This window comes from Spodoptera frugiperda, chromosome 27, assembly GCF_023101765.2.
Source record: "Spodoptera frugiperda isolate SF20-4 chromosome 27, AGI-APGP_CSIRO_Sfru_2.0, whole genome shotgun sequence".
In the NCBI taxonomy this organism is placed as follows: Eukaryota; Metazoa; Arthropoda; class Insecta; order Lepidoptera; family Noctuidae; genus Spodoptera; species Spodoptera frugiperda.
This window is the reverse complement of record NC_064238.1, coordinates 12,298,297-12,326,142: the sequence shown is the minus strand read 5'-3', so window position 1 is coordinate 12,326,142 and position 27,846 is coordinate 12,298,297. Positions and strand designations below refer to the sequence as shown.

Here is a 27,846-nt window from a genome sequence, read left to right as displayed (position 1 = left end):
TTATATTCATTAATTCTTCTACAGTAAATGCAGTTTCTAATTGAACATTTTCAATCAACTCACTTCCTATTTCTCAATAGGGAGTGAGTTTAGTATCAAATGAGAGACAACTATTTTTATACACTGGAAAATAATTTTGATCCGTGTTATTACCGAGAATTTTCGAATAACTGAAAAAGTTCAAATAATATTTTGCCCATCTCAGGAATCAAAACTAACTACTAACTAAGACAATTTTATAGATTGTTACAATACAACAAGTATATAAGTATATAGCAAGTATTATATTCTTGTTATATAATAACAATCTTATGGATCATTATTATGGAAAATTCGATCTATCTATTATTAGTGAAAACGGTTGGTGATACAATACCACACAACAATCGACTTGTAGATATTGAGTTCATCGATTACAGATTATTGGGTCGCATAATTTGGGTATTTTGTCTAGTAAGTAGTAAGGAATATTTCGTTATATCTTTTGTAGTACTTTAGTAGCTCGGAAAAAAGGATCATAGGATCATCTTTATTACAATAAGGTATTGTTATTGTGTGCCTAACTGTTCTGTTTTGGCAAGCGTAGGCTGTAAGCCAATATTGTCAAAAAGGTGGTATAATTTTATTTCGAACAAACAGGTATAACAATGGACTTTTTCTAGGCTAAGTTTGAATAATATAGATCTGCCTTTTGTCTGCCCAGTGATACAACGTAAGAAAAGTGGGTGACCTATACCAAAAATGGATAATGAATTCAAAGCAATATTTTGCAAAACCAAAACTATCTACGAGTTTCGAGTCATTGATTGGTAATGTAAAATCTATTTCTTTTTATTGAATACTAGCTTCTGCTAGCAGTTCCCATAGGATAAAAATCCCCATCCGAATAGCATTTATAAGTATCCTCTCACCCAAGTCTCATATCCTGTCAATATATCAAATTACATCAAAATCCGTACAATGGTTCCAGCTTGATTGACATACAAACATTCAAACAAAAAAACTTTCACATTTATATTTTATTAGTGTGATAGTGTGATTTTTTTATGAATAAAGACTTAAAAAGACATGTTATTATAAGCGAGTATTTCGTGTTGACTCTTCACAAAGTTAGATCATTAAAATAAATAGCTTTACATAGTGAACGTGTGATCAAACCATTAAATATTCGCGTTACAACTATTTGCTCTATCTTGAGTTGAGTTTAAATTTATTTATTTTTAAATTACTACGTGCTTTGACAACGTGTACCTAATCGTTTATTTAAAGTGATTGTGTTTATTTAATAAAGCACCAGTTTAGACGTAATCACATGTATAAATACAACTTCATTTAAATTTACGATTAAACATCAATTTTATGAACTATCGAAGTGCTATGCACCCTTTTTTGAGGGAGAAAAATCGTTCAGGGATTTGACTTGGTAGAGGCGATAGGGAGTGTCTGACTATTATTGACTAAAATCCCATCCCGTTCCTACTTCTGTTTTCGTTCGAGCCGGAGCCCCGGTAAACCCGCTAAGTAGTCCGTAGCTCCGGGTGCTATAAACCCTACGACTATACGCATGAAGATATGCTTTAGATAACACATGTTTATCCAAAACAAATCAAACTTAAGAACACCTCATACGTTATAATAATTAAATTCCTATATACGTTCTACAAATACTAACAAAACTAGGTGTTGAAAAAGCAATCGTATTACATAATTATCTTTATATATGTAGGTATGGGAACGTTTTAGAACGTTTTAGAGTATTTAATTATTTATATTTAGAACGTGAAAAGTTTACCTAGTAACCGGTGTTTGTGTCAGATAGTGAGTTGTTAAGACGATTTTTTACATAAGACGTTTTGCCTGAACGAATAAAGATTTCTCAAAATTATCACGCGTTCTCTTCTGCAGCCCTATTCCCACAATTTTGGGGGCTCGTCCGGGATATGCTGGGTTGAGACGGTGATAAAACGACGATAAGACGACATTTCGGCAACTACAAGACGTAAGCGAAATTTAAACGACGTAAGACGTATCTACGACGACGTGAGCTACGAGAGTCGCCTCACGATGACTACGAATGACGGATCAGCAATGGTGCCGATGGCGTCATTCCTAGACGGAAGTATTGTGCCATTCGACGGTGAAGACAAAACGTATTCTTCTACGAAGTGGGCGCAGGATATAGAAGATAACGCAGAGGTATTTGGCTGGAGCGCCCAGCAAAAACTAATAATAGCACGGAGATCCTTGTGCGGTACGGCGGCGCTTTGGCTAAGGTCGGAAAAAGTGTTTAAGACCTATGAAGAATTGAAAACAGCTTTACAAAAAGAATTTCCAGAGGCCTGTAACACCAAGGAAATGCACGAGTTAATGGCATCCAGAAAGAAAACAAAGGATGAAAGTTTTTTACAATATATGTTGTCAATGAAGGAGTTAGGTAAAAGGGCGAAATTCCCAGACTACGTCGCGATTCAATATATCGTTGACGGCATACAAGACTCCCCGACGAACAAGCTCATCTTGTATGGAGTGACGACCTACAGCGTGCTAAAAGATAAGCTAGCGATTTATGAGAAGATGAAAGCAGAAACCAAGGAAACTCGTTCCGATGTTGGCAGCAGCAGGAAGTCATACTCGCCACGCCGATGTTACAACTGTGGAGAGAAAACGCATGAGTCATCACGATGCCCAAATGGACTCAAGTGTTTCAGATGCAACAAGTACGGCCATATAGGGTCCAGTTGTCCTACGTCAGCATCAACATCGGCGAACAGTCGCGAAGGGAGCAGCACGAAGTCGGAGCGGAACGTGTCGGTAAAGCAATCGGGTACGACGGCACCTGGCATTGGTCGAAGAAATGTTATGTCGATAAAGCAGCAATGCGCAGATGTTCGCGCGTCGACTGAGACGTCATCGTCGGCCAATCATGGCAGCGGACATAATGACGGACATGACAGTGACGAAGTGTCAAACACAGACGGATACGTGTCACCTGACGTTTTGAATGTAAACAAAGATGTAAATAAAAGAAAATACGACGGAAAACCAATTAAAACAATAATACTAGATGGAAAGTACGACTCAGAAGCCCTGATAGACTCTGGCAGTGACGTGAATCTTATTTCCACGGAGTTATATGCAAAGATGTGCCATCCAGAATGCAATGTCGATGACGGTTTAACTTTAACCGGTCTTGGACGTTCGCGAGTGCAGTCTTTAGGCAAAATTACGATGAAAATTATGGTCGATGGACAGTGCTACGATGGTGTTTCCTTTTATGTAATTAATAGAGACTTTATGCATTACGATGTAATTATAGGCCAAGAGTTTTTGAAGAATGTTATGATGTTGATGAGTGATGGATGCGTGAATGTATTCAAAGACGAAAGTGACTGGTTGTCTAATGTAAATAGTTTTACAGGTGTGTCTGATTCTTTGGTAGAACATTTTAGGGATCCAGTGGTCAAGCAGGAGGCGAATAAGTGCATCGATACTTACCATCCAGTCCAGGTTAAAGAAGCTCCGCTGGAACTAAAGATTGTTTTGAAGGATGACGTGCCAGTGACTCATCGACCACGACGGTTATCCTATGTGGAGCAAGGTGTAGTGGAAAGGCAAATCGATGAATGGCCTAAAGATGGGATTATTCAGGTGTTGGAGAAAGAAAAAGAAACAGCAGCTACGGTAAGCAACATAAGAGATAAACTCAGTTCCAAGAAGCGAGGAAAGACTCCAGAAAGAGATAGTAAGAGACAGAAGACAGGCGATAAGAGATCTAAGAAGAAAGAAGAAGAAAAGGAGGAGAAGCAAGCGTCGGATAATGATTCGGAGATTGAAGAGTATATTGGGAAAGAGAAGGATGATGCTAGGCAAAAGGAGAAAGAAGGAATACAAAGCGAAATAAAGCAACGACAAAAAGAAATTGATGAAAGGAATCAGAAAATATACCAGCAAACTAGAAGACGGCATAGAAGAAAATATAGAGCGGCAGATTTAAAACGAATAAAAAAAAAGGAAGAAAATAGACTTTGTTGATAGTAAAAATTAAGATATGTGTAATATGTAATGTTTTTATTTTGTTCATGTTGTTTGATGGAGTATGAGTTTATGTTTAGGAAATGTGTAAAGTTGTAATTGTTTAAAGGTGTTATTTTAGGTTATTATTATTTTATTTTTGTAAGATTTGTTACTATTTACGAATAAGTGGTGTTTTGTTTGCATTTCTTTCGATTGTTATTCTGTAAATGGAAATAAGACGTTATGTTTGTGTGGCTTGTGTTTGTAAAGTCGTTTAAGGTTGCATGGAAGCTGTGGAAGATGAAATTGATGTCTGAGGACAGACAAAAGAGCAGAATGGCCGAATGTAGGTATGGGAACGTTTTAGAACGTTTTAGAGTATGTATTTAATTATTTATATTTGGAATGTGAAAAAGTTTACCTAGTAACCGTTGTTTGTGTCAGATAGAGAGTTGTTAAGACGATTTTTTACATAAGACGTTTTGCCTGAACGAATAAAGATTTCTCAAAATTATCACGCGTTCTCTTCTGCAGCCCTATTCCCACATATATATAATTCTTCTGTACGTGTGTATATCACTGAACTCCTCTTAAACGACTAGACGGATTTTGATGAAACTTTTTGTGTGTGTTCAAGAGGATCTGAGAATGGTTTAGATTCACAATTTTGTCCGCTGGACAATGATTTTTTGATTATTTTTTAATTTATCAGTAGTTGTTGATTTTGGAATGTTTTACATTGAATCCGACAGACGGCGCTACCATCGCAGTGTCAAATATGAATGACGTTAGATATTGTCATAACATTTGAATAACAATTTTCATCAAAAAGGTCCAGAATGTTTTACCTTATTAAAAAAAGTATAAAATTTCAAATTAAAGACGTGTAGACAGGACAACGTCTGTCGGGTCCGCTAGTATTGTTTAAAGTTGCATATTAATGAACAAACAATCGATAAACTATTTAAAATGTTAACACTTTAAATAGTTTATCTGAAGGTCATTTTGCAACAATTGACTTAATAAATAGTGCTATATTTATTTACTAATTCACAAACAATTAATATGTAATTATGTTGATTTCTTTATAAGTACGTACCTAATTATAGTGTAGTTCAGAACTATTAGTTTATTTCTTTATCAAATCAGAAAACTGAGTTGAACGTCTGCCTTTAAAAGATATAAAAGACTTTTAGTAATTCGTGCGGATCAAATAGTTTTATAATCTATAATATAAAAATAAGTCGGGTTTTCCTTCCTGACGCTATAACTCCTGAACGCACGAACCGATTTCCACGGTTTTGCATTCGTTGGAAAGGTCTCGGGCTCCATGAGGTTTGTAGCAAAGAAAATTTAGGAAAAATTTCAAAAGAAAAGGAAAAGAGGGCAAATCATTCGTGGCGAAACGGAGTTCGCCGGGTTTGCTAGTTTTTTATAATAACTATCGTGAGACAAACTAAATTAACTAAAAATAACGGTTTTCTCTTGTAAATATATTGAGAAAAGTTCTACTAGTTTCAAATCACAGAATAGAAATCTTAAGACAATATCACACTTTAACGGCACCGCTCCAACCCAGAAATTAACACGTCATTAAAATTGGAACATTAAATCTAAAGTAAAAATACAAAAAGGCTGTAAGCGCGCGGTCCGTAAGCTGACAGCGCGCTTAGAGTATCTTCGTATCATTTTGAAAGCAAAATACGCTGTGCGGTAAACGTGCTGTGTCCGTGTTATTACTGAGTGCGATCCCCTTATACCTGATCTACTTAACTAAAAAAAGTCTAGACAAAAAAACAACATGACAACTTACTTGCAATTCATCAGGATCATATTTCTGTCGACAAGGCTCACAAATGTAGCTGTACCGTAACCTAAATGAGGCAGTCAGCAGCCTTATCGCAATGTAAGCATTTAAGGCCGCCATAGCCAGGTTATAAGGTACTAGGAGCCACGTGAGCTGGAACGGTCTCCTATTCTTCATGATCTTAGGGCCTATCCACACGATGAACAGGTACATTAGAGTATAGAAGACTGTTGGTGCTGGTGAGTCCACCAAAGGCCAGCCCTTCGTTCGATTGTCTGTAACAAATAATGTTTGATCAATTTACAAAGTTTCTGATGTTTTAAATAAGTCCTTGAAGTATTATAGGCTTTGGGTTTAAGGTTTCAAAGGGACGGTGACCTTCTGATCTTAACGTCGGTCGGGTCTAGTTTGATACTTAGTGACTACCTATTTTAGAGTTTGTTAGTTTAGTTTATGATATTAAGTACCTTTAAAGAATAATGTACAAAGATTTTCTAAGTATTAAAATGTTTTTTGAAGTGTAGTTTTGCGTGGAAATCTTTACCCAACAAAATAAAGGTTTTTGACCGAATAAAAAGAAATGAGGTTCTCAGTTTGACTTGTATGTATGTATGTTTATGCGCGATTATCTCGTGTTTGGTTGAACCGATTTTGATGTGGTTTTCAGCATAGTATTTCTGAAAGAGACTTAGGAGAAGGATTTACGGATATTAACTGACTTAAAAAAATTGAGGCGGTAAAGAAAATTAATGCAGTTTCCCTTTTTTTAAGCTTTTTGATCAAATACCTTCACTAAATGGCAGTAAACGCCTACTTATTGTTAGGAAAAGTGAAATACTCAACAAAACTAACGAATGGCCTCTACATCAAAACGAGTAGAAATCGAAAAAACTACTTTAAAAGTTCCAAGTTTCGATATCTGCGTACCGTATCCATTTGTTTGCTAGAAACCCTGATTGATGATAAAACCCCGGGTATCCATGGGTCCATTTATTTTAGTGTGGGATCCCACGTGATATATCGCCGACATTCGGAAAATAGGCCAAAGAAAATTATTACGATAGTAATATTGGTATTTGACAGGGAAGTAGTACCTAAATAATAAGATGGGAAATACATGTAATAATTATTATTGTGTGGAAATATATTATGTATTATTATTTTCTTGATATTCATTCTTCTTTTATTGTTTTCATTGATTCAAAATACGCCGTGGAAGGGTGCTTTCCCATAGATGTGCTAGGCTATTACAAGAATCTTTTTCTGCCCAACTGTTGTTCGTTGAGATTTTCTATCCATTTTTATTCGAATTCGCGTATAAACTTCACGTGGGAAGTTGGATTTATGACGTCATCCGATGATTTGATCGTCGATCGTCTATGGGCGACTTCTGTCATCTGTCACTTGTCATGTGTCGCCTCACGTTAGACACGTATTTTTCACTTTCCTACGGAAACAAGTACTTTCGACGGTATTGATTTGAAATATCACGTAACGTCACTTTTACTTTTTCTACTCCTAAATTTGATTCGTTTTATGGTTTTCTTTTACAATAAAATTAAATATACTTGTCTAAGTTTTTTTTTATTACCTAACTACCGGACGAAATGGATATTTAATTTTCATACCCCGTGATCATTTCTGTTTAAAAACGTCATGTTTATCGAAAAGCGTGGTCCGTTCATTGACAGATAAAGTAAAAAACCAAATCTCGCTCTTTCATTGGTCTACAAAAATAGCGCTATTTATCCAAGACTACCAATTTTATCTGTTTTCGTCACTGGTTGAGTCAGTGATAGATTTTTAGGTCTCTTGCGATAGACTTGATTGATTGGTGGTAGGCAGCCTAACAAATCTTAGTAACGATTATTAGGTACTTTCAATCCCTATTCAATGTTGACTGAAACTTATTTTTCTAGTATATTTTGAGATCTAATCTTGAAAATATGTTGTTTTTTAAGCTCAAGTTTGAGAGATTTTTCTTTTATTTTTGTTTTTATATCAAAATACATCTTGAGTGTTTGATTTAAGTATGTTTTTACACTATCATTACTCACACAATATTGAGTAACAGATCGAGGATTATATTAAATCTTTTTGTGTTATTTATCTTTCTGCACATTTGTAAGAGAAGATTTATTAAGATTACAATGCTTGCTCACTTTCGAAAACATTGAGCTTATTCACTACATAATATATTGTAAAACAATTGCTATTCAATTTTCAAATTAACCAAAGAACTCTTTTCTGCCGAAAATTAAAAATGAATCTTTTAATGCAAAATACCTACAAAAATCCTAATACAGTTGTACAGGTAAATAGCACGCGAAAGATATATTCAAATACGAACAAAAGTTATGATATAGCATTTCAACTTTGATTGTGTTGGAATAAAAAGGTAAACACAACCCCGGAAAAGGGAATCCCTAATAGCTACATTTAATATGCTTCCCTGAAATAGGGGTTCCTATATTTAAGTTCCTGTCTTTATTTATGGTCCAGGCGGTTGAATGTTGCCGGCATTATTCACAAAACTAACCCATGTAATATGTATGTATGAGGTAGGGTTGTTTCTCTTCCACTTAGAACTTTGGTAGACGAGCCATTTTTTTATATTGCCAAACTGCACGGTTGGCGCGGTGGCTGGGCAACTGGCCGCCGTGCAATTTAAGTTCCTGTCTTTATTTATGTCGCGGGTTCGTTTTCCAAAACTAACCCATGTAATATGGAACTCTTCCACTCTTTGTGTGATCCACAGATTGTTGCTCCGGGTCTGGGCGTGATGTGTATGTGAACTTATATGTTTGTAAACGCAATGGTTTCTGATAGAATATTGAACTGTCTGTTTGCAATATTAAAATAACCGCTTTTCACTATATAATATGAACATACATACAATGTATTCACCAAAATTATATTTTTTACAATTTTTATCAGTCTGTCTGTTCTGGTTAATCTCTGAAATGATTGGACCAATTTTGATAGGATTTGTATTGGCAAGTGGCTGCTTAAGAAGTATCTAGTAGGCTACTTTTATTGGTAAAATCAAGGCACAGGCATCAGCTAGTGTTTCACCAGATACGTCTCTCGTCTACTTCAAACTTTCATTTAGTATTCGAATTGTATGTATGGGGCTCTCAAGTTTGTAATAGACTTTTGTATACCTTTTTTGTTCATTTTACTAACATTTTTACGACACGATGGCAAAATCACGTACATAATTTTTGTTTTATCATTCTGGTATTATGGCATTACCAATTAAGGTTTATGAACTGTGTTATCTACTCGCAAATTAGATTGAACTTTAAAAATGTATGTAGTTTTTATTTCGCCGAAAACTTTTCTAATTATGTTTTTAAAAATACTTTTTAATGTTGTTGTTGAAATTGGTTCTTTACTAAAAATATAAATGCGTAGTCCGCTTTGCTATATTGCTCTATCACGTACCTCTATCTCTATCTCTATTGAAAGTATGTTTGTAAACGTCAACATTCAACCAAGGGAACTCACGAAGATATTCCAAGAAAAAGAAGTACCTAAGTAAGTAAGGAAGAAAGGAAAGTTTTCACTCTCTTTGTAGCACGTACTATAAAAACAAGGCGATGACAAAAAAAGTGCCAGTTGGCTTACAACAAGGGTTAGTACGAATTTACCGACATAGCTCAAAGGATTAGCCAGCTGAAGTGGCACATAAGTATTTACTATGTAAAAGACGCTAAGTCGTTACATTATTACAAACGAACAAGTATACACACGAACGGATAAAGTACGCTAACTATGAGTTAGTGCAGTGTTGCACGAACTTTGACCAAAGTGATCCCCGCGCACACTCCGCTAATAATAGTTGGCGTAATATAAATCGTGATCTTCAAAAAGTACCTTTACTTAGCGTTTTAGTAAGATTTGTAACTTTCTTATTTTTGCATATTTCTTCTCAATTTTTTTATGACGTATGTAAACACACATTTTAAGCAACTTGGCATAAAAAAAGATTTTCCAAATTTCGAGTTAGCGTAGTATAAATTGCTGGTGTCGATTTGTTGGAGAAACGATAACCGATGGGATAAATATCTTATAGAATGGAGACCACATTTAGGCAAGCTTAGTATAGGGTGTTCTCCATTTAGGTGGAGTCATGATATCCACTAGGGGGCTGGTAGTGGTTAGATGCATAGAGCTGAAGATCGAGCTCAATGGCATGTCATTGGAAAGGCTTAAGTCCAACAGTGGACGAGAATATGCTGATGATGATGATGACTACAGAGTTCCTTTTTTAAACTAGACTTGAAACATCTAGCTGATTTATTCTACAAAATTTTACTTCACGGTTGGTGTGGTGGTTGGGCAACCAGCTGCCGTGAAACGTGTAGCGGGTTCGATTCCCGCACGGAACAACTCTTTGTGTGATCTACAAATTGTTGTTTCGGGTCTGGGTGTCATGTGCATGTGAACTTGTATGTTAGTAAACGCATCCACGACACAGGAGAAAATACTAAACTGGGGCAAATTTTCTTTTTTAAATTGCTTTACTCAATCACATGTAGTAACTTTAATACAACAATGTTCAAATCTTACCTGACAACGATAACGTCCATAGATAGTAGTCATACGTTTCCTTCAACACACTCTGTGTTGAGTTTATTATAATATCCGCCATCTTAGAAAACGGTATCTGTAACAAAAAATAAGGAAACATTTAATAAAAAAAGTTAATATAATTATTATTGTTGTTGAAGGGCTTTATTCCTTAGAAAAACCTTAAATATTATGTATTTAATAGATCTTTATGGATTGTTAAGCATCTTATTAGCATTATTATTTATAATGTGTATTTGCATATACCCTTTAATTATATTGTTTATTCAATTCATACTTCAGTAATTTTTCCTCGATTGAGTGAATTTCGGTTATAAACAAAAACAAATATATGAACATAGTTTAAAAAAAAAACCTAGGAAAACTAACAATAACAAAACCATTTACATACATAGCGCTAATAATGATGTTTGTTTGTTTAGCCGACTATGAAAATATTGGCAACTAATGCAGAAATTGCCTAAAAAAATAATAGCAGTAAATATTTGCTTTAACGTACATAAGGGCGCTTTTCCAACAGAGATGTGCTATGCTATGATGTGCTATTACGTTGCTGTGGATGCGTTTGGCTTCCACTTATCATTTTTGTTCGTACACATAGCTCAATGGAAATGGACTCATCTAAGCTATGTTTTTACATGAAATAAAATGAAATAAAATGCGCTCTAGATGCGTTCTATGGATGTGATCGATACATCACATACTCGAGCTGCGCATCTTCCTCGCACAGCTGCATAGCTTAGTATCAGTAAAAACGGTCAAATAGTTTCACAGCTTAGCTATTACATCTTCGTAACATAGCTACATAGCACATCTCTGGTGGGAAAGCACACTAATGCAGAAATTGTCTCCCACAAAAAAAAAGAAAAGTTTATTTAACTTTTAATATTTTTGGAATACGAAAATAACTTAGATAAGGTAATATTAGTATTATAGACAAATAAAGACAAAGTTTTAATTAAGTAGCGAGTAAAGATCGTCTTATAATATTAATCCGCTTATGAGTATGTAATAGTGAATTCATTAGAAAAAATAATATTCTGTCTAAGAACTTATATGAAATTTTGTTTTAAGAAAAAAAGTACGAGAAAATTTTCTTTTAGCCTAGTGCAGATATACCGATAGTAACCAACTGTCACAAGGCTTGTAACGTTCTTATTAAAAAATGTATGAATGTAAAACAATATTGCAATAGCATCTTCTCCATATTATTTGATTTTTTGTGCTCTTAAGAAATTAATAAAATGTGGAATACTAGTTACTAGACGACAAAATTTATACGTCTTAAAAATTAAAGATCTATATTTTAGCTCTTGTGATACTTAGATACTGCACTTTGGCCCTCTATTGCAGTTTGGGATGTGCTGAGAAAACGCTAAAGCGTGCTATTGTATCATTAGCATTAGAATAGTATTGAATTAAAATGTTTACTTATGGTTCAAATTTGACCCACGATACCAGCTAGATGGAATCTTGTAAAATATCCCTTTTTTGTAAAGATCCATATAATATAAAGTTTGACTTTATTTAACAAACATATTCAATAAAAAACTTCACACGATCTATCTTCAAAACATTTTAGATCTAGATCAAATTGCGTTGTCACCTTGAATATCAGTTTTTCAGATTTTCTTTCTTCAGCTAAACTGATAACCATTTATTAAATTACATATTTAATAAAGTAGCTACATTAAAAGCAATTGAATTTTACTGGTGACATATGGACGCAAGAAATATAGTTCTTGCTCTATAGTAGATAAGAATATATAAATTAAAATGCTTAGTCGGATCGTCAAAAATGCTGCTCATGGCTATGGCTTGAAAGTTAAAGTCAAAGTCAAGGCATTTATTTCAATTAATCCTTAATTAGACACTGACACACACGTCAGTGAAGCTAGGTGCTCGTACCAAAGTGTAGCTTCGAATGGAGAAGAACGAGCAAGAAACTCCATGAAATTAGTCGAGATACCTCGTCAAATATGTATATTAAAGAAAATTTCAAGGAATGCATATCTATCGATATAAATAAGTACACGGTTACGTCACTCAGGATAAGTAGGTTCCCAATTAAAAAGATATTTTTTCATTATAAAATTCCTCTTCCCTTAAAGGGCAATTTTTTAATAACAAGCTTAAAGAATGCCTCCGTATTTTAATACTAACCTGCGGTATTGTTCGATACTCATACGAAGGCGATCATATGAGATTCCCGAAACTTTCAACGTAAGGTACCTAATAAAAAAATTCTGAACAAAAGTTGATATTTTCCTACGAGGAGAATGTTTGCCGCTAAAATTATTTAGGAGCACTTATTTTTAACAAAAATCTTCCATTATGTGAACTGAAAACTTTATATTGAATAGAAGTTATTTAAATAAAGAGGGATCCACATCCACGGCCTCACAGAAAACTGACATGAACTAACACTTATGTTGTATTACATGATGTGAGTAAGGTTAGGCGGTGAGATCCGAATCCCCAAAAATGCTCAATTTTCTAACCCGCAAAGGGTGATACGGGTGTCCATAACACCGATTGCTTACCATCAGGTGATCCGTCTGCCCGTTTTATGGGATACCATAAAAATAAGGATGAAATAATAAAGTTAGTATCAAGCGTAAGTTAGACCCTAAGTTTGTAGGTACTTCGTGGAGTTTAGCATTGATGTTTGAGAAAAGAGTCATCCATTACTTAATACACAGTTGAAATAAGAGATAAATGATGGAGTGTTAATATTTTATTTCTATTATGCAATACTTACATTGTTTCAATAACATTCCTTTGATGGATACTTCAAACAGTTAATAAAAATGGCATTTTTCTTTATAAACAACAGGTAAATGACCGAGACCTTAGAAAAATTCCGGGAACCAGGAAGTGAATGAACTTTTTTCCGTATTACAAAGGACATTGAAACTCAATAACATTATTCTTTTTTGTTAAATATATTGGAGAAATATCTCCGAAGAACAAATCTGTAACCTTTTACATAACTTTTCCATTTGATATACTATGATATGTGTGGGTTGACTACGAACCTACATTTTAATTTGAGCCTAAAATAATATTTAGGAATAACAAAGAAAGAAGAAAATTCATCTGAGCCAATATTGTTTTTTGTGCGTCTATTTTCGTCATGGAAATATTTTGTGGTTATGACGTCTACTGTTTTGATCTAATGATTGTACATAGATACATAGTTTTACTGTATAAAGGGGTAGTTAATATGTTAGACGTTTCGTTATTTTATGCTTTTGTCAGGCATGGTCAGTTTTTTTTATTAAATTTTTCCATTTACTCTTAATATCTTTTTAATTTTGTCTAGTACCCACAATGTATTAATATAAATTTGAATTCTAAAATGAGAATTTAGAAAATGTGCATATGCATTATCCACTTTACATAACTCCTAACATGTAAGTATAACTCCTCTCGGAGTCAAAAATTTAATATAATATTCAGCTGTCATAGATACTACTTGCGTGGTCGACAAGATAAGTTAACGTCATTTATCATCTTATTATAAGCATGTAAATCTAAGAATCAATAAATAACAAGTCACTAATAAAATATTAGAAAGTTAAATAAAACAAATGGTCGTGTAATATTCAACGAAAGTAAGCGTAGGGTTATTTTAAAGCTGGTGACGGAGAGACAGACAGACTATAAACTTATACAAAATTATTTGTGTGATCTGATGCAACGCTGTGTCATGTCAACCAGTTTTGGATGTAGGTTGCCGATGTTTTTAATGCATTTTAATAGCGAAAATTTTTGTGAAGAAAGTTGTATTGTATATATTCTTATTTTATTGTTTTAAATTGTTGCAAAATGCGATTGATACAGTTTAAGCAAGACAAGTCATGTATATAGAATGAAAGTATGATTGTCGATGAAGCGATGAAATTGGCATTCTATTGTCTCTGCCTACCCTCATGGGAGACAGGCGTGAGGTTATGTATGTATGTAGTTTTAAGTCCAAAATTTCTTATTAAAATGAATAGTTTCATTTAGTTCTTTGTAGAAATTCCGCATGTTTGTTTTCTTACGTCAGTTTTACTCTTCGTACCGAAATTTAAGTTGCCATTATGCAAATACTACACTTACACGTTTCACTTGTCAGTTTCAAGCGTTCTGTGCAGAACAAGGAAAATGTAATTCCCGCGGCTTTCATGCCAACTTCTGTGAATATGCTAAAAGCGAGAATGGCTGCCAAGTGTAGGCAAAAATTGTTTAACTCTAGTTTTGTAAAAATGTCGGTTTTATTATAAAACACACAATTTCACGTGCACATCGCATCTAGACCCAAAACAACAGTTTATGAAACACAGAATTGTTCACAAGGGAATCGAAATAGCAGACGGTCGCCTAGCCAGTTTGGCTAACTGTGCAGTAAAAAACGGTTTTATTTGAGACTATAATTACACAAGTTCACAAAACACAGAATAGGTTTGTTTTTAACCAACAGTTTAACAGAGCCCTTTTCTACTTATGTAAATAAAATGCATCCAAAACTTTTACTTCATAAGCAAACTAAAACAGCAACGACAAAATTAACAAGGAAAAACTTTAAATTAAAATGCAGTAAATTTGTTTGTCAATTTAAGTTTTGAGACAAGCGATGTAAATGAGCTGTCAAAGTAGAAAGTGTCTATTTACAAAACAAAACAAAACAAAACAAACAATAAACAGGAAAATATTTACAAAACAAATTGGTGACGGTTTTTGGGACAGAACGTCAAAACTAATAAAAAATGATGGTGTCAAATTTCATTTATTTTACCGCATCGTATCCAAAAATAATAATATCGCGGATAAATATATCGCAAAACTTTTCTAAAAAAAAAAAACAAGACGGTTATTATATATAACTAGCTAGTTTTCGTGGGATAAAAAGTATCTTATCACCCAAATCAGATCATACCCCGTATACCAAATTTCATCAAAATCTGTTCACTGCACGTAAACGTACGTAAATAAATTACATTTATAATAATTACTAGTGTGATATTAGTGCTATTCCATTTCCACAATCAAGAAACCTTCTGATTTTTCCGATAATTTTATCTTCTGTATACATTTGTTCGTATTTGGCAACGAGTTCACAATAAGCCAATATTTTAAACGGAACACATATTGGATGATACATCACGCCTTTATGTGCTTGAAGATGACCCACTTCATATGATGTGTGTGTACTGCAAACAGCAATGAGTTTACATTTTTTTTTACTGAGTACAATTCATATTTATAACAAAGCTATTTATAGAAAATATTTTTTCTTATTGCTAAGAAATAGTACGAGATCTATTGTAATATACCAGCTACTTCCGCACAGTTTCATCGGTTCTGGTCGGATCCTATTGATTTTAGCGTGATATTTTATAACCTATGGCCTTACATGATAAATAAACCAACACTATTTTTCCAAATCGGATTAGTAGTTCTTGATTTTTATTAGCGCGTTCAAGCAAACAAACCATCAAACTCTTCAGCCTTATAATTTATTTCGTGGTAACCTATTCTGGGTACAATTTAAAATTAACTTTGAATGAAGTAAAAGTACCTATTCTTACTATGGTTGCAAGTCACATTCTTTAAAAACAATTAAACAGTTATTCACAAAAAATTTTTGCAACATCAAACATTACGAATTGGAACAAAAATATTGCTGACGGTACAAAATGTCACATACAAACGACAGCAGGTTTAATCTTTTCTGTCGAAGTTTTTATTACATTTTCAACTTTATTGCTTTGATTCAAAGTCGGAAATTCAATGCAAATGTAAATTGACTTGCACTGTACATATATTATGACAAAGTACTGACCTTGAAAGAAATTCTAATTTCACAGATATTTGTATTGCGGTTCGTTGACACGGAAAATGACAAAATTTTGGGGAGTAATGACAAGCCTAAGAGGGTTGTGATTGGCAGTCACATAAGGGTGAATGGTGAGTAAATGATTTGGGTTTATGGTTTATACAATTCGTACCTTTACTGTGAATACACAGCTTAATCTAGTTCCATTATTTATCTCTTTTTTCCGTATATGTTGGTAAAGCTGTACAATAATTGCACATGTAAATGAGCACACGGATCACCTGATGGTAAGCAACCGCCGACCATGGACAACCGAAGCACCAGAGGCCTTACAAGTTCGTTGCTGGCCTTTAAGGGTTTAGGAATTTAAGGGTTGTTGGGGAATCGGGGTAAACGGGTCTCTGGTAACCTCACTCACACAACGCAAGCGTTGTTTCACGTCGATTTTCGTGAGACCGTAGTATCACTCCGGCCGAGCCAACACATACGTGCCAAAGCATGGCTCTCCTACACTTAACTTTGTCTTACCTGACCCAATATCAAAATTATGATGATTCAATTCAGTTAACAGTTAAGTTAATTTAACACAATCGTCGTTTTTATTGTAAAGCTTAGATTATTCACGAAATAACTTCTTCAATGAAATCAATCTCAGAACTGAGTATTGTACGCCCTGCATCACTTATTTATTAAGACCGAAACCAAATTATCTAGCAACTACAAGTTTCCAATCTCTAAGATACAATAGTTTTATTACACCTAAGGAATTTCATTAATTATTACATTTTATTTGCTTAACTTTAATCTAGTCTTTGTGGTTTGTTGGTACAAAATTGATTGCTTACAGTTTAATTGAACGAAATAGTGGTTTATTTTGTTCAATTGTTATATTTGTTTCCAATAAATAGATGTCATATAGTTTTTTATTTTTATTTTTGTTGAGACATTTTATTATACTTTTATACGAATAAAACTATATACGGGACTCATTACTCATTTTATGCGTCGTAATTTTATCATCAGATTTTTTTTATTACTTTTATATACCTACATTGTTCTTGTTTGCAATAAAATATGCAGTCATAAATTAAGATAAAAATTTTGGTCTTAAATTAGATGCCACAATGGCGTAAAGCAATTGAAAAAACAATTCAGGAAATAATTACAAAAATAAAAACAATTACATTTTACATTCTACTTAATCCAAACCAAGAACATAGGTAAAATTTAATTCCAATCTCTTTACTGTAACTGATATTTTTTTTTATGAAAAATCCCTTATAATTCCTATTTTACCGACCCGACTCGTGCTAACTAGAAACGCCTTACTGGCCGCCACGTGACCAACGACACAGCCAGGCAATTTCCTCTCCCTTTTCCTCCAATAACTGATTAACACAACAAAACTGCACTTGCAACTCTTACAACTGATGGCCGCTCATTGTCACTTCCTATGTCAATGATCATTGTGGAGAAAGTGAAATCTCAGAGCGAGATGCACGATACATCTGCGTAAGAGTGAAAGAGATAACTGTAGTCTCTGAATCACGTACCGTTTTGAGATGGAAGTGTTCCGCGTTGCGTCTGGGCATAAGGTGTGGTGCATATTTGAGGTGTTCTGGTACATATTTATGGTTATTTATTAGGTCAGTGTGCACCTTTCTTTATGAGCTTTTTTTTAAACGAGCAATTGGAACTGCCTGATACTTTAGAGGGGTGTCACTCACACGGTGAAACACTACTTAAGTATGCAAGAACCGCTTGTTTCATGCCAGGTTTCTGAGATGTCGTAATATCACTCCAGTTCGGCCAGCCTTTTAATAATTTCTTTTTACAAAGTTGTCCTACACTAGGATTTTCTCCTACGTAGTAACATACAAACTGACATAGTGAATTAAATTTTAAAACCAATTGCACTGGAATAAATAACCGTGCAAATAAATCATGCTTATAAAGTAGGATTATGTGAATTGTTCAATAATGATTTGCGATTAATTAAATCATCATAGAATATAATTCATTAGTTCCACCACATATTGACATCCTTGACGATAATTTCGATTACATTAATTATATACCTACTCAATTCGTTTGTTTTTATTCATACCTACATATATTTATGTAACTTAGTTTATTAGCAGGAAATTTGCATAACGGCATACGTGACTATTCTAATATGAATGTGTAGAATCATCAATTTTAGTGCAGTCGTTTAGGAGTTCTGTTTCAACAAACAATGACCTACATTATGTAAATTAAAAAAAAAATCTATGGGTAGGTAGTAGACTTTTCAGACCTTCAGAGTCATTTAAATTAAATTATGATAATAGACTGAATAAATTAAAAAAAAATGCTTTAATTGTTACATTTTCATAGATTATACAATACGTCATCATTATTTGTTATTTACTTATACATATTTATTACCAATTAAATTAAATAACAAAAACAGGAACACGGTAGTGAGACAAAACAATTAACTGTGTTATATTTAAAATAATCAGTGAATTATTAGACTTACAAAATATATACATAAACCATCACAAATTTGACATGAAGAGTAAAGATATACCTAGTATACTTAGAGACATAAGTAATTAGGATTTTTAAGACAATAGATTTTTTTTTCAGTATATGGCAATAGGCTCACCCCCTATTACATGGGACTTATAACGCAAATGGTGAAAAGTGGGTGTACATTGCCTACCCCTTCGGGGATAAAAGGTGTGACGTTGTGTGTGCGTGTGTCATTTATTTTTTACACACCACTTCACACATCAACAGCCTATACGGGGCCAGTATTACTGACCAAAGGCGTAATGCTTTTGGTTAGTAGTGGCCACGTGCAATCTTCATGCTTGCTCAATCTGAATAGGCAATAGTAATATTTGCCTAAAGGTCTATTTACCATTAAACTTGTTATAAATTCATCGGATTATCGCATGAACTAAAAAGGTTTAATTTTAATCTTTCGAAATGTAATTTTCAATTATGCATATTCATAAATAGGCTCAATGAACAATTGAATTCGTTTTCACGAACGGAATTTGCAAAGTTATATTATTTTTAACTATCGTAAAACATGTTGAACTATGAAATTGAGAATTATCTTCAGATTTAATGAAATCTTTACATGTTAATCATTTGAAAATAATGATGTCGTATATTGTAAAGTATATAATGTAAGTACTGGCAAGGCACTTGTAACGCCCTGGTGTTTCGGGTGTCCACGGGCGGTGATCCGCCTTCTCGTTTTACCGACTTATACCATAAAAACTATGCTCACCACCTATTACATGAGACTTACAACCTAAATTGTGAAATGTGAGCGTACATTGATATTATGTGTCATAATGTGCACCTCTGCCTACCCCTTCGGGGATTAAAGGCGTGTCGTTGTGACCATAAAAAAATCATGAACTTAAGATTTGTATTTCAAAGCTTTTTAGTTGGTTCTCATACCCTTTTGTTTCAAGACAAAGATCATCTACAATCTGAAATGTCTTTTAACAAATATTGAGATTACAATCGCATAAACACAATTTAAATAATCATTAAAAGTCTTGGAATGGAATAAAATGACGCAAAAGTCCAAATTTTAATACGCCAACTAACAATTAATTCCATTACAAATATTACGAAAATTCATCAGCAAATATAAACATTAAACACATATTCTCGTATGAAATGTTTACAGTTTAATGATGATATGTTAATTAGGCCCACCATATTTGTTTATATTATGAGTGTTTGCATTGCTGAGGTTTTATTATTATTTTTGAGCGTTTCATGTATTTTCCGTATATGGTTTTAATAAATCAATCGAGTTCCAGCTTCATATCATACATTTTTAAAGTCCAAGTCCATTTAGCAAGAATTTATTTCGATGACTGGTTTATTTATTGTTCGTTTTATTTAAATGATCGCTGCAGTTTGTTGTAACTTGTGCTTTAAGTACATCTTTTGTTAATGTTTTTTTATCGACTTTATTGTATTGTAAAGCGTTGGATAATATAGAGTGAATTTGTTCTTAGGGAGCTGCGGTCTACCTAGCGGGTTTCCCGGGGCTCCGGCTCGAAAAGCAGGAGTAGGAACAGGGTGGTTTTTAGTCAGTAAGAGTTCTCTCTCTCGTCCAAGTCATTGGATGATTTTCTACCGTCAAAAGAAAAAGTATTTTTTAATGACTATCCACCGAATAAAATCTAACTTCATACGATTACATAGTTGGTTCTTAAAAATGCGTAAATTATACCCAATGAAACTCCAAATCAAGAGCAAATTCCAGATATGATGACTGCAATCATGCAAAGCCATCGAAGAAAGAAAGATCATCACGAAGTAACGTAACCATAGAAATAGCAATTATATGAAATCAATGATGACTTTCTCCAATGGCACAAAGTACGTTTGACCTACAAAATATATTATACCTTTGTAGAAGGTTGAAAGTCAATAGTCAATAGCGAGCTTGTCTATACAAATGCATAATTTGTAGATAATTTCCCGAAGAATCTAGGTTAAAAATGTTATAAATAAAACTAATTACATATATAACATGAGTTTTCTCAAAATGCAATGCAATTCGGAAAATACAGTCAGCAATAAGAACGCATATATGTCAAAAATATTTTCGTTGGAAATATGACGCACATTCGACACAGGGTATTTAACTTGTAGTAAAATTAGGTAATAGCTTTGAAAGAGTTGGGTGTTTAGTTAACTCACTTTTTTATCAGAAGATTGTGTTCTCTGTAATAAAGAATGGGTTGTATTGTCACAAATAGATTGTACTAAGTTCTGTTGTTATTTTTAACTAACTACAATATTTCTTCCACCTTGAGATGGAAAATGGAATATATTTCTTTAAATACAGAATTCTTGTTACTAGCTCGATAATTTTTTCTCGTTTCTAGTTTAAAAAGCAACATTTGAGTTTCTTCTTCATTTTTCTTCGTACCAATTCACACATAGCAACGAACAGCTAGTTTCCTTGACCTACAAGTAAACAATTCATTTTGACGCTTTAAAATTGCCTCTATGTATATACATACGGGATCAATTGGCATACAATCGTTTGAATTTAAAATTACTCTGACTTTGAATGACGTTAATAAAAATTCAGTTCAAAACATTATTAAGTAATGAGTTATGTCCGATTTATGATGCTCACTGTACAATGGCCAGCAGGTCAATAGATTTTCTACTTTATTGTTTTGATATAAAGTCAGGAATTCAATAATAAAAAAAGTTGACTGATTGGAGTAGATAGATCTGTATACTCAATAGTTTTGTATGATGAGAAGTTATGTAGATATTATAGGGCAATAGTGTTAATGATTTTGGTAATCATTTTTTATTACCTAGTCGGTGGAATTGAGATGCATATTCGTTTGTCTGATTGCCGCGTAAGTGCTTACGGATTCCATCAACGAATTGGACAAAATATTAAAAACGATCTGAAGAGTTTTAATTTTTTCCTAGTTATAAATGTGAAGTTTATATATTTATTATTAAATTCTTTTTCCTTCCTTACATAAAAATCAATAAAGTAGCAACAGTAATTACTGTTTAGGTTAGAGGAAAACGAGCATATTATATTATGATAGTATAGTTTACTTCTTCTAGTAAAAATAAAACCTTTTCAATTAATTTCAGCCTACGGTAAAGACAAAGTATAACCATTTGGAAAGCTGAACTGTCTAATAAAAGGAAACACAAAAACAGATAGACCTTACGAATTATGTGCATTTACGGGCTATATTCGCGACCCTTGTATAATATGACTTTTGACCTTAACATAAAATTGTGGGTGAATGACCTGCGGACATCTTGGTGGTAAAACTGAAGTATTATTAGACCCTTTGTTCCTGGTGGTCTTGTTAACAAATAAATAAAAAAATATCGTCATGCCTTTTATACTCGAATGTGTAGGCAGAGGTGACATTATGGCACGTATTGTTACTGTACAATGTACGCCCACTTTTCACTATTTGTGTTATAAGTCCCGTGTAATAGGGGACCGACCCGTATATTATGTTTTTAATATGAATGTAATGGGACATTTGTCAACCGATTATTCTATTAAACATTTCATTTATTTATGATATATGACATAGTAAGCTATCAGACACCCGCAGCACCAGAGAAGTAACAGGCGCGTTGCCAGTCTTTTAAAAAAGGAATACGCTCTTTTCTTGAATGTTTAAAGTCTTCTTTTAACGTCCTAATATGAACAATGATTTTCATAATTATGTTTATATATAATATATGAATACCATACTTAATGTTCGACATTCAAATCACAATGCATTAATAACAGCCCAAGTTTATGCACTATGCCTGTACCTGACTTTCATCAAAGCCTTTATGGTGTGCAAAGTTGAACTAACTGTACTTTCACGAATGACTAATGATTTGTTTTGATAGACATTATTTTGTATTATGACTAGTTTTAGCCCGCGACTTCACTCACATTTTATTATTAATGAAATTTATCAAAATCCTTAGGGAATGCCTACGTCTTAACTTCTAAGAGCATGCTAATTCAGCTCGATCCGTCCAGTGATTTGGGCTGTGCTTTTACAGATAACTAATAACTATGTCAGTTAGTCAGCCTCTTTTGAGTTTTATATATTTAGAAATTTATAATGTGTGCTTTTTACTTCACATAAATATCTTAGCCTTTACTTTGCTCCTATAACGTTTGGTAGTGACTGTTTATCATCAAAAGCTAGAAGATATCCATAACCAAACATAATGAATGCAGACTTAATTCCAAATACATAGTACATATATACATACATAATTTCACGCCTGTTTCCCATGGGGGTACGCAGCGACAATGGAACGCCATTTGCCACGAATGTTACATTCAATTCCAGATCTCATTCAATATCATGACATGATATCTTTACTTTCCTAAATGGTATTTTTTGCCATTTTTAATATCCGGAGCTGCGGACTACCAAGCGGGTTTACCGGGGCTTCGGCTCGAAAAGCCGGGGAGGTTTTCAGAGTAAAAACAGGGTGGTTTTTAGTCAGAATATGACACTCTCTATCGCCTCAGCGGTAGAAGTCATAGGATGATTTTCTCCCCTCTAAAAAAACGTTTTTTTTTTATAAAATTAAAATAAGTCATGTTGTATTGGTTACAATTTCTTAAATTGTAACTAATATCCTATATCATTCTATCACCCTATACCTATCTGTCATTAACACATTTCAACTAGCCACAAAGAGCTTCATTTACTTCCAACTACTTCCTATTTCATAACCTAGATTAAATAGGTATTCTAACTTGGCCAGAATGCTAAAACTGTCAGCGAATGAAGAATGAAACTTGGCTTACTTCTCGGCATCTCGTTAAGCTTTAAAATCCCTTTGAAATAGACATTTCAGTATCTTGTTTACGCTAGAATGCCTTGAAAAGCCGTCTGCATACAAATTCAGTTGTGGTGAACATTTAATAAGCATTGTCAGTGCAAATTGTAACTTAATTGCACTCATATTGCTTTGTTTTTGTTTTGTTTTAAAACTTGAAGGGAATGCAAAGCAATTATTTTCTTTTGGTAACACTACACGTAGTTTGGAATTAATATAAACTCGCTTGAATTTTAAATCAGATTGAATGAATAGGTGATGTTTTCGTGATACAATTATTTATAAGTTAAATCAATGTTTACAACTTACTTGTACTTAAGAATTATTTACAAGAGTTAGCAAAGTCCCCTAAAGTGGTAAAGAGTCATCCATCAACAATTTTAACTCGTCTAGAAACTGCTGTTACTAAGCTGCGTAATCTTTGATGTTGAAGTAAAATATAAATCCTACTACAAATGACCTATATAGGTATAGTCTTAGAGCGAAAAAGTGCTCACCAAATTCTCAGAAATACCAAAAAGTTACGATTTTAGTCCTAAATACGCTGTAATAAAGTCTACTATTATAAAATACATCATAACATAACTATAACATCTTCTAAGAATAGCAATGAGATAAGTTACGTACACACATAGGTAAGCCTCTTTAATACAATCAGATTTAGACCTTAAAACATAATTAACATTAAACCACTTTCTCCTTTTTACGCTGAAGCACATGGTAATAATAATTACCGACAATCACGAGATTATAAGGTCGATTTTTATATAACTGTGTAAGTGGGTGCTCGAGTTAAGTTACTTTCTTTAACGGAAATATGAGAAAAGACACGTGTTCTCAGTAGTACGTGTGTTTAATAAGTATTTCCTTATTGCTGATCAAGATTTTACGTGATAAACTGTTCATTTTACGATTTGTATTTATAATTTGTTTTGTGCTAAATTCTCGTTTTAACGCTTTCTTAGCAAATTTTAATCAAGGTCAGAGTCACCTACATATTTTACTTTTATTTGCAAATTGCAAGTTTGTATGATCGATAGTAAGTAAGAGAAGTCACAATTGCGATTGATATTAAGTTTTCAAATTACTTTATATTATTATATTGTATAGTTGATGGCATCAAACAGTACGAACTATTAAATTTGTTGAAATAAATAAATAAAAATATCTAACTGTTACAACGATTGCAAACCAATTTTACAGTAACTGATAGATAGCTAATTCTAATTACAAAAAAAAACAATACATAATGAAATAGATAAATGATTACTCTCACATTATTTTAGAAACTATATTAAACTATTGTACAAATAAATCCAGTAAATCATTATTTAAATTGTTTCTCCGTAAACAAACAAGCGAAATGTTTTGTCAAATAAACGACAAAGTAACAAGTCAACAATCGTTCTATTTATTTATTAAATCGACTGAACATCCCCTGTTTTGTTTTAAATGCAAGTTAATTTAAAATAACATATTTTAAATGCATATGGAGTTGGTTTTGTTGTTAAAACAATTAGATACTAGACGACTAATGAAATAGTTTTAGTTTTGAGATTAAAGCTTTAGTTAAAGTGCAAACTAGGTATACGAAAAATACATATCTGCAACGTCACACCTTTTATCCCCGAAGGGGTAGGCAGAGGTGTACATTACGGCATGTAATGCTGCTTTTGCCATATACTAAGGACATTTCGTGCTACTACTGAAAAAAAAATCGAAAAACCGAAAAAAGCCCAGAAATAATTTGCTGAGACCCCTTGTCCAGGAGTTGCACCTGCAACGACTCGACCAACGAGGCAGTCAGGCAAAAATACATTACCTGGAATATGTACATATTAAAAATAATAATATTTTTGTGTATATTCGTAAATTATTTTTAAGAAGAATACTCAGATAAATCACATAAAATGTATTCAATGTTCGTTTAAATTGATAAACAATGTCCTAATAAAAAAAAAAACTATTCAGATGCCTATATTTTAAGTATCTCATACATAAAACAAAACAAATAAAAAACATTCCACTACTTCAATAAACTATAATACTAAAAAAAGACATATTTTTTATATGAAATGAACCCATAATTCGGACACACCTTTTGTTTAATCTGTGCATATACTTAAATGAAACTGCTATACCCACATTTAAGTGAAAGTTGGTATACACATAAAAAACTTGTTAGCTTATAAGCATGAAGCATAATATTATTATTGGTACTTTTAAAAACGACACCCACGGCTCATCAAGCTACACAAAACCAATATAAACTGACCGTCGACTGTGCGGAAATATTATATAAAGCGAGACCATGGTAAACCGGTTTTGTATAGTTATATGTACCTGTACATATCTTACGTAAAGTCGAACTCGTAACTTTCAATGGGAATCCATACAATTGATACGATCAATGTAGTTTTAATATTGTATGCCCAAAATTACCTATCAGTAGGCGGCAAACTTTCAGTTCTTTTAAAATTCAAAGTGTTATTTTTTTTGGTATTCAATGTTAATTTCTGTTGCCCATCAATAGAATTTTCCATTCTATTGTGGATTTAATTTCACTGCGATCACTCAGAGTCATTTAATGGTTACTTAACTCAGTCCTTAGCAACTGTTTTCGTTACAAAATCGTTACTAAGGAATAGTTTAAGTAATCATTAAATGCCTCTGAGTGCGGCAGTTAGACTAAGACTTTTTTTTACATCATCCATGAACTAATCGAATAATCCAAGCTTTGAAAATACCATACGCTTCCAGCCACCGTATAGTTACAGTTATAGTTAAATTCATGTCAGAAGTCCTGCATAAAAGACTAGGTATTTGGTTAAAACGCGTCCTCGATAAAAAAAAAACTTAAGCGATTTCTTATACTAGCTGATCAGACACAGAAAATCACAACAATAATATTTAAAAATGAGAACTCTAACGAATTTTGATCTTATAGTTAAAAATTTTACATTTTGCTCCTAAAATTATTTAAATTCTATTTTGGAGATCAGACTTGAATTTTTCATCGAAAGTTTGAATTGTTTTTCGAACATTAAAACAAGCAAAGATAAAGAATAAAACTATGTATTACTATAAATGTAAAGTTTCTTTATACTTAATTTTATTATTCAGATTTTTTCATTCAATTTTTAACACTATGACTTTTGCAAATAAATCTGAGAAATTAGCAGATAGTAGGCCATATTTCTTTTCTAAACTTAGCCCAGATTTTACTACCTTTGAATGCGAATTCACTATTTCAAGCCGTAAAAATATAATAAATCTTTGGATTAAATTTTCAATGTAAAAAGTACCAATTTAATCAAATTTTACACCTAGATACTTTTATTTTATTTATTTTTACTTATTCTATGTATTATATAAAAAACACATTTCGCATAAAATTGTAATAAAATAAATTAATACATAAATGGTATCAGTTAATCAATTATTCAATTTGTCTATTCAACATTTTTATTATGTGTTGATTTGAGAATTGGCAATTTAATTTACATAATTAGCGTTCAATTTGCAATGGCGAATAAAATTTATGGGCATTTTTTGCTATAAATGGAATGTTTTAGTTCAAGTTCACGGCTTCCGAATGTCGTTTTGCATATTTTTCGTTTAATTTATTGCAAACTAGTTTCCTATTGCAAATTAAGACATATTTTATTGATGAATAAATATTTATTTAGTTTGATTGATGTATTAAATTATTTATTTTATTTTCAGTTATAAAATTGTCTCTAAATATTTTTAAAACAAAATAAATTATTAATATTATTATGTTAAAAATAAAATAAAACTCACCTAAAAATCCTATGATAAAAATAAAATATGAAATTGAAAAACTCCAAATAACTTCACGAAGGTACTTTCGCACACAACACTCCCGACTCCCGCGCAGCCGATGCGCCGCGCTTGCCAAATGCGACTGCGCGTACGACGACCACCGAAACTTTAGGACAGCTCACCTCCAAGCTACTAGGGGTGGGTCCATGTTATGCGAACAATTTTCACAGTAGATTACTGTTACGTAATATAATTATCACGCAGAATGGTTCGATGGCGATTTTTTTCTTCAAACGCATTACGTGAACGCGTTTGTTAACGTTTTAGTGACAGTGACTTAGGCATGTTTTCATATTCTCGTGTTTTGTGTGGACTTTTTGTGACTATCGACTGTTGTTGTGTATGTAGAAATGGAAAGCTTGTTTTTTGAGTGATTGGA

At 33.0% G+C, this 27,846-nt stretch overlaps 1 protein-coding gene across 1 annotated transcript in view; it reads right to left on the bottom strand.

Annotated features, from left to right (window-relative positions):
• LOC118263756 (elongation of very long chain fatty acids protein 4) overlaps positions 1 to 27,592 on the bottom strand; it is a 45,137-nt gene extending 17,545 nt beyond the window's left edge. Inside the window, exons 1-3 of the mRNA XM_035575923.2 lie at positions 27,426 to 27,592; positions 10,397 to 10,493; positions 5,828 to 6,096 (exon numbers count right to left, since the gene is read on the bottom strand). Of these exons, the coding sequence (XP_035431816.1) occupies positions 5,828 to 6,096; positions 10,397 to 10,478 (351 nt within the window). The 5' untranslated portion in view covers positions 10,479 to 10,493; positions 27,426 to 27,592. The remainder of the gene's footprint in view (positions 1 to 5,827; positions 6,097 to 10,396; positions 10,494 to 27,425) is intronic.
• Positions 27,593 to 27,846: the final 254 nt, after the last annotated feature.